Genomic DNA, 15,545 nt, shown 5'->3' with positions numbered 1-15,545 from the left:
AGGCCGATTAATACATCGGAATTCCAGCCGTTGCCAAGTGAAAATCGAAATCAGTTTGCATTATCGCGTACTAAATAAATGATATACTACTTATTGCGTTTAATAATACTTAAGAGAATCATTAGTAGCGCTTTTAGCGACAAGCGACTTCTTGCAGAACTTAACGATGCACGATCGTCCGACAAAGGATACTTATTGTATAGGGTTACTGAACGGAGACAATGGATGAAGCGTAATTCTTTCATCCAATATGATAAATGGTATTCTTATTTAGTCGACTCCAAGCGACCGTACGCCCAGGTAATTCAAATTTTTCGATTATTTATATACAATCACGTCCGATGCACATCATAATATGCGGCGTTCTTACCAATTCGTTTTTGGTTTAAGCCACACCTTTCGATTTAATATGACGCGTTCGTACAACGAGTGTAACATTGCCAAACTTGGAAGCTTATGTTCAGTTTCATGAAGAACCTAACCTAATCTGACCAAATGCAATAATATATCGTAAAATGACATTATAATTGAAGTTTCTTGACGATTTTTAAAAAATTTTAATATTTTCAATATCTTTGCGAAATAGATAAAATAATTCAACAAATGAAAGATATCTTCGTATACATATATGCTTTTGGAACACATTTCCAAAAACAAACCCCACCCTGCACTGGTAACACGCGTTAAACATAAATAGCACTCGTCAACATTCTAAAAATACGTGGCTGTTGGTACACGGATCCAGCAGCTCTTTTATTCGGCACTCTGAGAGAACATTGCGTAAGCATAGCGCCCGGAACACGCTCCCACAAATCCGCTTCGTTATGAGCGTTTTATAAGCCGGTGACGATATAGAGTATGTGTAACACCGTTGCAGAATATTCATAACATATTGCACCGGAATTTGAAATGCGTTCTATACTTTATTGTCGACCTTTGAAACAAAGATCTGTTTCTTTACCCCGTTATCTTAGCCGATGTTTACACGTCACATTCTCTGCGATTTCACGGCAGATCAATGTGCTGCCATCTATACTTACATTCTTCGCATAATTCTGATGGACGAGTTTCTGGATTCTCGAACTTACATTCGAATTCAGTTGATTGTTCTTAATTCGATGCTAACCTGGGATTTGCATACCATTTGAATTTATCGTAGAATGACTGAATATTAGAGATGGAGCTGCGGTAGTTTTTCATAAATGCACAATCATATATTTCTAACGTGTTATTTATACTTTGCAGTCACTTTTTAATATATATATAACTGTTTATTCTTTCTTCTGTAAAAAAATACTACTGACATATAAAAAGAAGAGTATTAGAGATAATACGAGTATTAACTATGCAGTTTGATGTATTCTGTAATTAATTCTTCGCGACGCAAACTAGTAATTAAATTAATATGCATAGCCAGTCAAACTAGATAAAATGTATTGAATATTTAATTAAAATTACACTACATGAATTCAAATTAAGAAATATGATGCAAGCAAAATAACATTTAGTTTGATTTTTCCCGAAATTATATTCTTGAATAAAACAATTACGTCATAATTTATTAAAAATGTTCAATTAACGGTCGCAACTCTTATATAATGATATTACAATAATTCTCTTGCTCTAGAACTTCATAATAAAATATATTACTATTTCCGGTAGCGCTTAAACCATATGATACAATCCGTTATTCGATTTGTCCATAATTGTGTCTTTATTAAATCTCTCTAATGCGTACAAAATGAATAACAATTTATTACTAGGGGTCACATAACCGTTATATTACTGATCTCTATTATCATTTAAATTTCCGCGTCACTCATCCATCTCATTCTACCTACTCATCGTAAAACCGTCGATCATAGAAAACAACCAATTTTAGGAAAATTACGTCGGTACTGGAATTATCATTGGTGCATAGAATAAATGCGAAATGCCCCTCACAGCGAATGAAAAGCAGAAGAAGCGAAACAACGCAGGAATTGTTGTCGACCATCCATTCGAACGGTTGGGCGCGCTCGCGACGGGCGCGGTATTTCCGGGGCTTTGCGCGCGACGACACGTCGATTGGCGTAGCGATACTCGGCGTGCGCATCATACTGTGACACGGTCTCGAAAAGAAAAAAATAACGATTGAATCAATGAACCGACTCTTTATAAATATAGGCGTGGTCAGATAGGAAGTATTTAAACGATGAGGTCAATTGCAATTTGATCAAAGGGAAATTTTCCACAAAATATCGTAGGAGAAACGTCGTTAAGGGCAAGGGACTATTTGACGTCCGCAGAACGGTAGCGCGCATGCGCGTACTGACCGGGGGCGGCCATCTTGCTTTCCAGTCAACAGCAGCCAGTGGTCGTCAGTGTACGACAGCTCGGAGGCTACGAAACTCTCTCTCTCGCACGGGTACCGGTTGTCTATCGTACCCCGATATACTTTGTCTTCGTACGTCGTGTTCACCGGCTGTCTTAGATCCTCCATTCTTCCATTTATCGTTCGAGCATTACCTCGATCCGCGCACTAGACTCGTAATCGCGATATTTACAAGTGAGAAGACGATAACACGCGCGAATATCCAGCAGCATGTCGACGCAAGTGCAGGGCACCCTTCTCGACGTGCTCAAGAAGAAGATGAGGCAGACCAAAGAAGAAATGGAGAAGTACAAGGATGAGTGTGAAGAGTATCAGAAGCGGCTGCAAGTGGAAGTGATACGCCGCGAGGAAGTGAGTGAGAAAATTACCTCAACTTCGTATTTCGTTCGTTTTTTCTGCCTACGAATTGGCTCGATACTATGTAGGGTTCTTTGTCGAGGATATTTTTCCAGTTTCCTCTGATTCGAGTTATTCCATTCTCTGGCATAACCTGACCTATCGTACGAGGTAGCTCGTGAATCTCGTCAATCGTTTCACGATGCTCGAATAGGGATGTGAATTAAACGCACAGAAGGGAAGAATTCAGTGAGGTTTGTCAATTTCGATGTCTGATTAACAGTCATACGAAGTGCACCGATCGCAAAACCAATCGATTCATCTCGTGATCGACTCATTGTGCGGTTAATTTCATCGAGAACACGTAACGAACTGTACGGCTCACGGCGTGTCTTTACCGGAAATATGGTGCTCAACTTCACTCGGTATTCGTCTGGAAAAGTATCGATCGGTTTGCGTGAGAGAAACTTGTTATATTGAAGAAAAATGGATACATTCTATCGAATGACATCACGTTTTGAATATTTAACTTAAAAGATAGAATAGTAATCATGTTCGAAGTCGGTGGACTTTCGATGGAAATCATTTTCACCTTTGTACACGAAACGCTGGAGCCGGCGTCCGCACGGCTATAGGATCGATCGTGAGTGTCAGGCAGCCAGGCACGTCGTCGTCAGGCTGGGTTGTGCCTCTGGAGAGGGCAGCCAGGGGGATATAGAAGGGACACCGACTCGACTTGCACTCGAGACATTCTTGATACAACGAGGACCGGCTTGAAAACTTACCTCTGTCGCTACTCTTGAGCGTTAATCAAACAATTCTTCGTACATTCGGAAATGTCGTTACGATAACGCCCAGAGCTAATTAACCGTGCGCATTGCGCTAAACCAATGTGTCCCTCGTATTCGCGGAATGGAATCAAGGGGAATACCCGGTCGACTTCTGTGTACGATCGTACAATAATTCTCGCATGCGAAGGCTTTCGTAGTATTATCGATATGATACGATCTGATATATTTTTTCGAGGATAATTACGTTTTTTCATTATTCTGCGTCATTTATGAAAAACATGAACATGAAGTAGATTATTTTGAAGATTATAATTTTTGATCATCTTTTTATAAATTAAGAATTTAGAATATTAGGTAGGAATTTATATCTGATGGGTTAAATATAATTGATCAAAAATATTCAGATAAATATGTGCAGTGTCTGTAATTGTAAGCAGATTAAGAACGAATGAATATTCTAGGTGTAAGCCAGTTCATCAGCTTCGATTTCTACCACAGTCTCACTGTTTTTACCCTTTTCTTTCGCTGACGGTCTGGTAAAATACATAGCTGAACGCATAGGTGAATTTACATCTGGCCTGAAGATGTTCCAGTACGTTTCAAAAAGGTATTACAAGTAATTCGAACATTCGAAATGTTAAATACACGTTTTTAATTTAAATGTAAAATTATAAATTTGCTTGTTTTACATGTATTCGATTACCATGACACTTTTAATAGACAGTTCAATGGTCCAACAGATTCCAACACAAGAATACGATATATTGAATGCGTAACTCGTTGAAGTTCCAAAGTTGAGCACCGGTGAGAGAAAAAACATTGCTTTTTTTTACCAAGAAAACATTACTGACCATATCTACCTGCTCGGTGTTATTTACAGTAGCGATATTTAAAATCATCAGCGTTGGGAGTCGATGATTTTATTTTCCTGCGGAGACCTTTCGACCCTCTGTTGAGGAAGCCTGTCACAGACTAATATCCTGTATACAGTTCTACCATGACTAACCTCTGCAAAATTATCGATTATGAATGAAGTAATCAAGTCACAGTATTATATATGATTTTGTAGAACTATCTTTCATCCTAGAGTATGGAGAATGTCTTGAAAAATATGTAACTTAATTCCTGAAAAATTCTTCATAGAAAGAGAAGAGACTTGGAATAAATCAAAAAACTTATTAATAATTCAACTATTTGAGTAGAAAATATACTTGATATCTACATATATGTATAATATGTATATAACATTTACTATAGATCTATAGGGCGTCCTTTCGAAAACCTATCTTTTCTATATTTACATTCATTATACATATCATATTAATTATCTCTAACTCCATTCAGTATCTGTTGGTAGAACCTCTGCATCTTTTAATCCATCCTATTAAATAATTGCCAAAATCTATCCTGGTGAAGAAGGAACGTTTATAATCAAACTACAGATATTTATACAAATTCATATTTTTGTGAACTTTGAATATTTCCGATATTTTTGTATATTGTGTATGTACGTATATATTTTAGCATCTTTAAATTTGTCATAAATTTATAAATATCCATAATCCAGCTATAAGGATTCATGTAAAGGTTAATTAGGGCGATTCTTTTGTCGATTAGAGATTAACCTTGTATAGTCTCCGAAAAATGTCAATGTACCTCCGGTGACGTTGCTCGCTTTCTGCCGCTGACGTATCGTCGTCCTAAAAGGCCAACGAATAGGAGCTCGGTGAAGCTTCACTAACAAGCTTTTGTCATTGAGCAATGAAGTGCACTGCCGTGTATGCACTTCTTTTTTCTTCTTCTTTTTCTCGTCTAATAGAACTAAATAACTAACAACGTGTGTCCCACATGTTACGAACATTTATCCAAAGTATATACTCCTAAGTTCGGTTCATTGATTTACCGGGCAGCAACGGATTTAGCTTGTACCGTGAAAGTGATATTACGTACGAGCCGTACGCCAGCACGTGGCGTCTCTTTTATTGAGTTTATATAATCATGCCTCGATTGTCCTCATCCTGGGGGCAGACTTATTAATAAACAAATAAACATCGTCATAGCGCTTCGTTCGTGTTACGTTCCGTTTTTATTGGTTTAGCATATTGGTAATTGATCGATCGATACATTTTGACTTGCTTCGCGGAGGAACGTTTTCAGGATGGATAGTAGTCGTTCTACGTTTCTGAAATAATTCGAAGCATTAGGAAACGCTGAAAGCTTTTCGAGAGAAAAGAGGACTTTGTGGAGTAATCGGATACCGTTGCTTTGGATGAAATTCTCTTGTAGCGTTCCTATCGTATATAGGTTGGTATGTCGTGGTGTTGGTATATCGTAGGGCTGGTATGATTCTACACTTCAAATCAGGTTTTTAAACTAGAAAAGTATGTATTTAATACCAGCATTCTCATCGCGTACCTACTATGTCTATTTAAATACATAAATTACATATTATACGTAATGAAAATTATGTTTCTATTTCAGAAGCACTTCTTAACAATTTAACAAAAAAATATCATCAAAATACTACAGGATTAAGTAATATTACACATACGCTATAATCCATATTCTATGATATAAACAAATATTCCTTATTGAAATTATTTACTGTACCATATCATTACAGTATCATTTTCCTAGTCCCTTTTATAAGCAACAAAATAAGTTTTTCCTGAAATTTTCTGTGATACATTGCTGATACAATTAAACTACAGGACTGATGCGTGCAACATATAAACACAGTAGTACAATCGCGTCGAATTAACAGAACGTAGTGGAGGCAACGGAGGGTGATCGTTGCCGGAAGTTTGGCACACTTACCGTCATTACCGCGGATATGATCGGCAAGACCTGTTCGGTTGCGCCAGTGTGCGTGGGCGTGTCGGTTTCCTCCGACACAGATCGTCCGTGCACGACCTGATAGACGTGATCAATGATCGATACTGAGAATACATGGGACCGGAAATGGCACTCGCGTTACTTTAAATATTATACACTGTGACGAATTATCCGGTCGACAATTTAACCCGCCACATCGTCTGGATACGAATTATGACATTGTACGCGTTATGAGCATGCATAGGCGTAGCCTCTGGTTTCTTTGAGTGAATCATTTTAAGTAGAAAGAACGGCCAATGAAATTCTTAGTAATATAGTTTGATAATTCTCAAACTGTTAATGGGACGTTCTGAAAATTCAACGGGTGTGTTGTAAAACATATTAAATATGAATTGACTGAATAATGTAACAAGTTGGAATAAACAGGAAGTAGAATAGAATTTTATTTATTCTAGAAGAAAAGGAAATTAGATTTTAATTCAAACGAAACTTTGACTAAAGTCGTGCTAATTTCATTCGCTTAATCGAATGTGAACTTCTTTTATTTGAGTACCTATATCGTTATCATTTGAATGATACGTTCCTCGCATTGCATGAATTCTAGTTATACAGGGTGGTTGGTAACTGGTGGTACTAGCGTAAAATGGGTAATTCTACGCGAAAAAAGAAGTCGAAAATATAGAATAAAAATTTTTCGTTCGAGGCTTTGTTTTCGAGAAAATCGACTTTGAATTTTTGCTCGGTACGCGTGCACTTTATCACGTCTCGTTATAACGGATCTCACTGTAGATCGTTGTCTCGATGGAAAAATTAAAAAAAAAATTTCTAAAAATTTTAATTCTATATTTTCGGCTTCTTTTTTCGCGTAGAAGCATAGACGCGTTTTTCGCGTGAGATTCGTTATAACGTACCGTACGCGTACCGAGCGAAAATTCAAAGTCGATTTTCTCGAAAACAAAGCCTCGAACGAAAAATTTGTATTCTATATTTTCGACTTCTTTTTTCGCCTAGAATCATCCCCTTTCCGTTTGTACCACCAGTTACCAACCACCCTGTATAAACCAATAAATTGAATTATCACCAGAAACGAAACAAATCCATTACATATGTATGTACATTAAAACAACACCATCCTAAATCATACTAAAACAATCAAACGCGCAATATAAATGTATAATATTTATAACAATTGAACACAAAAGAATGTCTCGAAATTTTCTACAAACATTAATCAAGAAAGTTCACCGTACATTACACAAATCAGAGTATAGATATTAATCTATTTTGTAAGATAAGATAACCAAAATTAGTAGAATTGCACATTCATCGATATCGATATCTTTGGCCGATTTGGACGCGTCATCGGTCAAGGGGAATTGCAGGTTTGTTGAATCGGTCCGGATGCAAAATGTTGGTGGATGATCGAAGAACAGTACTTGCATGAAAGCGCGCGTAATGCCCGGTTCACGCACGATAAACTGGGATTTATCCGCTTGGCGCACAATCGTCACAGGTGCAGCCACAAACGGGGACAAGGGCCTCGAATTGCGTAGACTGTAGACGAATACGCGCGTAATCGAGCGTTAAGCAATTTACATTTGTAAGGCGCGATCGGTTCGTTTCATTTGACGTAACACATCGATGAAGCCAACTTCTGAATACGTTACAATTCCATGTCTTAATTAAAGAACGCTTTAATTAGTATCATATTGTAATAGGGTGTTCGTGACCTCGTTTCACTCATTTTATTTCCATCTTGAGACGAAACAACATTAATTCACCTTCCTAACGCTAACAGGAAGCGCAATTTTCTATTGAACTGCTTATTTATTGGAAAAGTGTGTGGAATAATCTAAAAATGGTGTTTATTCGATAAGAAATAGATACGAGAAATAAAGATTGATAAGGAACGCGTTGAACAATTTTTGCAATACATCAACACGTTGTAAACAGACTATCTGTAAGCTCTATACTATCGTAAGTCTATCTTACGAACGAGTACAAAATTCTCCGAATTGAATGAAAGTTTTAAGTTAAATAACATGGGCAAACAATAACTTCCATTTAATACAATCGTACGAAAGAATACAAAGTTTTTTGGCGATTGAATGAAAGTTTCAAATTAAATAACACGGCAAGATACATCGAGTGAGAACGTTAATTACGTAGAAACCGTAACAAAGCGCCTGAGCCTAACATCTTTACGGAAAGTAATTATAAAATGCGGATTTTCTATTGGATCACGTCATAGAATCGAATAGAAACTTTTATGAATTTAATTAACCGATATTATTTGGAATCGAGTTTCATACTATTGCAACTGTTTAATCCACGAAGCGTTAAGTCTCGCGCTTTTAATAGAATGTGATAAGTATTTCTTTTCTTATCTTAAGATTAGTTTTCTTTTTGCGAGACAAGTATATATTCCATTTGCAAGGAATTTGAAGCTATTCGCATGAAAACGTAAGTGGATGCTGTGAAAATGGTCGACCCATTCAATTAAATCGGTTGTTACGAGGAGTACGAGCATCGAAGGAAGTTAGGGTCATTGATATGCGAACTGAGCGAAGACCTTGGCGATCCCGCGATGAATATTCTTGCGAATTCTAATCACGTGTTGTACGATTGTGGACAATAGCTCTTTAATCTTGTTTTCCTTTTTGTATTTTTTAGTTTCTTCCTTTCATCTTTTTTCTGAAATTCTTATAAGGATAAGGAAGTCGAGGACATCAAGCTAGAAATAAACGGCGCAATCGTGGTTGTCGAACGACGATAGCTTATCTGGTGTTTGGTCTTAACTTACTTCGTTCATGTGGTAATGAATTTATTGCAACCTTGTAACTTGTTGGCTGAAAAATTGTGGGACGATAACTATTGTTGTTATGGCGTTGCAAAACTCTTGTGGTCATTCATTAAATCAGGACCTCGTGTTACAGGGATTTATATTTATTACTGCAAATTGTCCGTTTTTATATTGCCAATATGTCACTTAAAACTTAAGGCTAATGAGAACCGCTAGTGTCCGTTGTCACTACAATAGATGCAGCAGAACAAGATAAGCAAAAATATACAGGGTGGTTGGTAACTGGTGGTACAAGCGGAAAGGGGGTGATTCTAGGCGAAAAAAGAAGTCGAACATATAGAATAAAAATTTTTCGTTCGAGGCTTTGTTTTCGAGAAAATCGACTTTGAATTTTCGCTCGGTACGCGTGCACTATATCGCGTCTCGTTATAACGGATCTCACTGTAGATCGTTGTCTCGATGGAAAAATTAAAAAAAAATTTTATTCTATATTCTCGACTTTTATAATTTAAAAAAACACTAAATATCACAATTGCTTGAAATGAACGAGCTAGCGTGGATATGAATCGATAGAGACAAATATAAAAAGATGGGTCAATAAATAGGTCAGGAGAGAGCTAAATAGATTACGCAGAAAATAAGAACGTCATTTATCACGAAACTAAGTCTGTTTCTTGACAAAAACAGCGAGATCAATACAATACTAAATATATAATACACTAGTAAAATTACTATTTAAAGACTCCATTTATCAATGTATATATAGTAATATATATGTATATCTTAAATATAGTAATCTTCAATCTAAAAATATAGTGATGGTAATAGGTCTATTACCGCCTGCCATATAGCTTTTAGTGTCAACTACAATTTACATTTTTACAGTTACATAAATAATACTTGCATACTGCGACTTAATATGTAATCTAAAGTTACTTAAACTACTTAAGTCGTAACTTAAATTTTAATTTTCCGTACTTAATATTTTCTTTTGTATTACAGGCTGAGTCCGAAGTAGCCGCTCTGAATCGTCGTATCCAATTGTTGGAGGAGGACCTCGAGAGATCGGAGGAACGCCTCGCAACGGCCACTGCTAAATTGGCAGAGGCGTCGCAAGCTGCGGATGAGAGCGAACGGTAAAGGAACTGCACATTTTTATCTTCATGTTTTCCTGTAATGAACAGAGCACCGGACGACCACGTAAATCTTATAAATATCCGTCGACGAACAGATATTTATAATGGAGCCGTTCAGTATAGTGGCATTCATGTTTTACTCAATGGGTAGATAACAAACCCCTTCCCGTTTGATTGATCGATTCAATGAAAGTTCGATTCATACACTTTCTTCGCCTCCTCGCAAGGTTCATGTTAATAAAGTTGTCAGAGACTGTAGTTGTTTATTATTAGCAATTGTATATATATTAATTAAAAAGGAAAATCGTATGATCGAGGTGTCGAGTTATTAAAGATGATAATTCTGATAGGCTTGTTGTCTGCCCTATGGAACGGTAGGAGATTAAGTTACAGATAATAATTTGAAGTAACTTATGCTCTTATTGAAGACACGGCGAGGATATTGTAAAGAAAATTAATTCTACTTACTATAGTGGAGGTTATTGAATTATGCGAATGTTTTAATTATAAATTCTTTGAGATAATAAAAATCGATAAAATAGTACCTGTACGTTGCTCATAATAATTAGAAGATTATATCTGTGATAAATGAACTTTTATCAGAGTATAATACAATTTCAAAATTCTTGTCGTTGAATATATCAAGTCACAAGAAAACAATTAAACAGACGAATGCTAATGCATTTTTAGTAAATCTTTCGCCTTTACAATAACTTCAAACGTCGATATTAACCCTTCGATTACGAGCCATCCATTGATGGAACGAGATACAAATGATATTTTATATTGATATAAATACAGAAAAAATTAAAATATTTAGTTTATTAAAAGAAATAATGATAACACACGGTGGGCATTATCGTCGAGCTTTTATAGCAACCCATAACAGTCAAAGGGTTAACATTTCCAAAATACAAGACGGTCGTTCGATGCTCCAAAAAGAATCAGAACTAACGCCGTACGTTCAACGAAATCGAGTGGGAAGAGCGAGTATCCCGAAACAAACTTACATATTTTCCCATTTATAAATAATCGCACAATGTTGCACTGTGATGTTTCGCGGTTAATACCGCACCCAATATAGACCTAGTTATATTTATATGACAATCGAGCCTAAGCACAGACGCAATTACACAGAGCAAATTCAAGGCTGCTGGTGAACTAGTAATTACTGTGATTTTATGGAGCGTGCATTTTCATTATACATTTATTATGCGTAAAGTGCCTGCTTAATTATCGATAGATCCATTCCAGAAAGTGATGCAATTATTACGCGAGCATTAAATTCCATCGTCGTTTGATCAGCTAACGACGAAAAAAACGATAGAATCTTTTTCTGGCAAATGAACCTGACCAGTCGATTGGTTTAATCGAATCGATCACTCGCCCTTCCTCTTGATTTTCGATCGATATCCCGGCATTATTTACCGCTAGGACTAACTTTTCGACGTTGAAAGAACTCGCAGATAATTATTTTGTCAGAATTTTCCGCTCTCGATCGATTGAAATACCGATTCTTGTTTGCGTCGATAAGAAATATCAATTTATCAGAACCGTGACTTTGAACATCTAGAGCGAGAGTTACCTCTGTTCTGTATAGATTAATTTAGATCCAAAAACGGCTAGGAAATTTGCGGATAAACGATATCATTGGCGATTATAACGCTATTGACGATACTGGATGACATGTTTGAGGTTTGTTATCGCGGAAAAAGAAATTGATAACTAGCCGACACATAATTCGCGATATTTTATCGTTGTTTCGTATGTATTCGATTAAGCTTTTTATGCTACTACATTATCTAAAAAAATGTTGCAGATTAGAAAGTCTCTTGTAAAGGGAACTTCAAGAAAGTTATTGAAGATTCTTCTTTATTAGAAATTTTACCGTTTTTATAAATTAAATTTCTCGAAACATGAAATCCATGATGAATATTTGATGAGTTAGACCGGCCATAATTATCGTTTTAAATCGTATAATGTTGTATAATATGATCATATAAAATAATCATTAGTGGAACATCAATATTTTTATCCAGAATTTAAAAAAGCGAATGTTAATTCACGCGCGATTCTATATGCTATAATAATCGAAGAATATTTTATTCATAACCGCGAGAATCCTGTTTTCGTGTGTCGATGATCTTTCTTTCAACGGCGATCAAACCGGTGCTAAAAATCGAATGATAATCGATCACTAGGATACGCAAGGCACTCGAAAACCGTACCAATATGGAAGATGACCGAGTATCCCTGTTGGAGCAACAGCTAGCACAGGCTAAACTGATCGCCGAGGAGGCGGATAAAAAATACGAGGAGGTGGGTCACGAACCAGCGAACGAAAAAACAATTTTTTCGCGACGATCTTACGGAAGCCAATCTGTATTCATCTTGACGAACCATTTTACCATTTTAGAAACAAATTTCTTTTCGACATATTTTATATCGATGAATTTTCTTATTCGATAAAAAATATCATTGTCTTCGCCACTATATTTTCAATTGATATTTTAAACTGCACTTTGGTATTGTGTTACAGTACAACATTTAATTCCCAAAAATTGAATAATATAATGTCGATAATTTGTAACTCACAAAGTCTTATTGAACAATTGAACAATTTTGATACTGTTTTATCAGTAGGAACCTGCCACAATTAGTTGGCTTGAATATCCTTTTAAATTTTTACTCTAATTCGCATTAGTCAAGTCGCTTGATCTCAATTTATTGGAATTTAAGTAATCCGTCTAATCTGAACGAGCCTTAAACTTCGAAACATTTCTTATTTATATCGTGAATTAAGTAGATTATGGAAATATTATATCATCCTCTAAGAAGAAAAATGTGGCGTAGAATTATATAGCTGGAGAGGATTCAGGTTTGTCAAGATCAAGTACCAATTTGCTCCCGCAGGTATATCTTTCCAAGAATTTTAGCAGATAGTTGGAGAGCAGTGCTGTGCCTGATCATCGTGGAACCTTCGTTACAACGAACGAGGCAACGACCGATAATTTAAAAACTTCTCCTTCCAGCGATCTTTTCTTTCTTAATGTATGTTAATCGCCGTTCTTTGTGATAATTATTAAAGAGCCCGCAAGATTCTCGAGAATCGCAGCTTGGCCGATGAAGAGCGTATGGACGCCCTCGAAAATCAGCTGAAGGAGGCCAGGTTCCTCGCTGAAGAAGCTGACAAGAAATACGATGAGGTTCGCGAGCCCACGACTGACAAGCGTGATGGCTGCAGTGACAATGATCATGATAAAAATAATGATGATGATGATGATGATGATGATGATGATGATGATGATGGTTCCTAGTTTATAGTCGAGATAATAGTGCCTAACCCCATAACTCTCTGTTTTCTCTCTGTGTGCTCGAAATTACCGTGGCTCGGTATAATACGAAAAAAAGAAACGAAAATCTACTCACATTTCGATCGATCGAAAGTAAACGCGTTAATATTATACTCGAGAATATTTCAATTGAATAATTCAAAGAATTTCGATTCTTCTTCAACCGATCGTCCGAATCGTTCGTGAAAGTTATTTCGAATAAAATCTCGTTTCTGGTAAAAATTCGAAAATATTTCTAACGAAACAGTGATTAAATGAGAAAAGAAAAAGAAAAAAGAAAGAAAGAATGGAAGGAGGAACGAAAGGTATTGATCGTCTGTGATTTCGTCGAGTGAGATAACGACTGATCGATCAACTGGTAAGAAGTGCAGTGTTTCAGTAAAATAATTCTTATTTTGGGAATATTAAAAAAAAAAAGGAAAAAAATGATGGATAAGTGATACACGTATATGAATAATGTCAGTGTCACGTGTTTTGAGCGCGACTTAAATGTTAAAAACCGCTGTATATCTGTGATTTCCAAGTGTTTGTTGGAGCAAACAAAAGGGGCGGGGGGGAGAGAACAAGCAAACGATGTTTCAAGTGCCAATTTCGTAGAAAAAAAAAAAAAAAGAAAAGAAAAATAAAAGTCTACTTTGCATATAAAAATTATCGCGCAAAATCGTTTTTCAACGTACATTCGGTGAATATCGTAAGTTCGCGTGTTCGGTTTGTCCAATCGGAAACTGGCTTCGTTAAAATATGGTTAACGCGTTCTGTGTTGTGATAAAAACGAGACTATGTGGCTCTCGGTCAGCTGCGCGATTAAAATGGTGCTGCTTTTGTCCAAAGACTCCCTCTTTTTGCTTTTCTGGAATTCGGAACGTAGCTCAGAAATATTGCAAACATCCATCTGTTATGGTAGGTTGTGTCACATGACGACGTCGAAGTTACAAAGATTACAAAATAATTACTTACTTTGATATTATAATATTACACAGTTCAAGAAACATAAAATTCATTTTATTCGATTCTTCCTTCTCAGCAGATGTAACTAGTATGCAGAAATTAGAAATTCAAAATAACGGGGCATCAGAATTAATTGGTTCATGGTCGTTGCACATCTATGGAATTTGATATGCAATTTCTTTTCTAAATTCGATTATTTTCATATTACTCAACCGTGTTTTATACTTTGAATAAAATTGCGGCTCGATATATTCAAACGACTGTCTTGCAAAATAAAATTACGAAAAATTAATTCACCAAACTTTCCTGGCACGCTAGAGAACGTGAAATATTAGGGAAACGCTGTTCGATGAGCACAAACGAATCTTTGCTGCATCGAACACACCCGGCAAACGATTAAAAAAAGAAAGTTCCATTACATCGTCAGATTCATCGAATATCTTGATTTATTGCTTGCTATTGCTCAAATGCAGAATGTCTTGCGCAAGTATTGATAAAAGTTTCACAGAAAACTACATTATTGATGACTCCTCTAGTGTTTGACAAAAATTGATTTAATCCTAAAACTCATCGTTGTAACTTCAACGCGTCTGTATCCTCTCCCAATAACAAAATCGAACTCATCATTTATTATCTTCTTAGAGCGTCATTGTATTAACAAACATCGAAACTAGACAAATTGTACAATGTTTCTTAATGTTTGCAGTGATACCGAATCAAATTTCCGAGATTCTATTAGAATCTCGATTTGCTTGTCTGTCTAACGACCTAACAGCATAACAGTTGTTGCAGAAAATCAACGGAAGCGAGCCTTAACCGAGTGTGATATTACTTTCTGTGTTTTAACCCTATGCAATAATCGCTTATCATTGAACCCTCTGTATCTTGGACTTGCGAACGTTACATAAACCTCCCGCCAAATGACAAATTTTGGTCAGTTACGTCATCCAGATAACGTAGGTTTTATTG

General features: G+C 36.3%; 1 protein-coding gene and 1 long non-coding RNA gene across 23 annotated transcripts in view; one reads left to right on the top strand and one right to left on the bottom strand.

Annotated features, from left to right (window-relative positions):
* The window catches only part of LOC117215862 (tropomyosin Per a 7.0102), a 38,609-nt gene that overhangs the window by 6,190 nt on the left and 16,874 nt on the right, over window positions 1-15,545 (top strand). For 10 of the 22 annotated variants that reach the window (XM_033462417.1, XM_033462408.1, XM_033462406.1 and 7 more), the window contains 2 exons: window positions 10,142-10,275; window positions 13,364-13,481. In XM_033462417.1, the coding sequence (XP_033318308.1) occupies window positions 10,142-10,275; window positions 13,364-13,481 (252 nt within the window). Of the gene's footprint in view, window positions 1-157; window positions 2,726-10,141; window positions 10,276-12,476; window positions 12,595-13,363; window positions 13,482-15,545 lie in introns of those variants that run through there. The other 12 variants (XM_033462416.1, XM_033462415.1, XM_033462404.1 and 9 more) reach the window with 5 other exon arrangements.
* Window positions 4,791-6,722, bottom strand: LOC117215883. The gene is made up of 3 exons (XR_004489230.1): window positions 6,319-6,722; window positions 5,760-5,874; window positions 4,791-5,683 (listed from the first exon to the last, which is right to left on the bottom strand). It is a non-coding gene; the product is annotated as an uncharacterized LOC117215883 (long non-coding RNA).

This window comes from Bombus bifarius, unplaced genomic scaffold, assembly GCF_011952205.1.
Source record: "Bombus bifarius isolate JDL3187 unplaced genomic scaffold, Bbif_JDL3187 scf7180000009832, whole genome shotgun sequence".
In the NCBI taxonomy this organism is placed as follows: Eukaryota; Metazoa; Arthropoda; class Insecta; order Hymenoptera; family Apidae; genus Bombus; species Bombus bifarius.
Note: the sequence above shows the minus strand (reverse complement) of the source record. Positions and strands in the feature narration are given on the sequence as shown.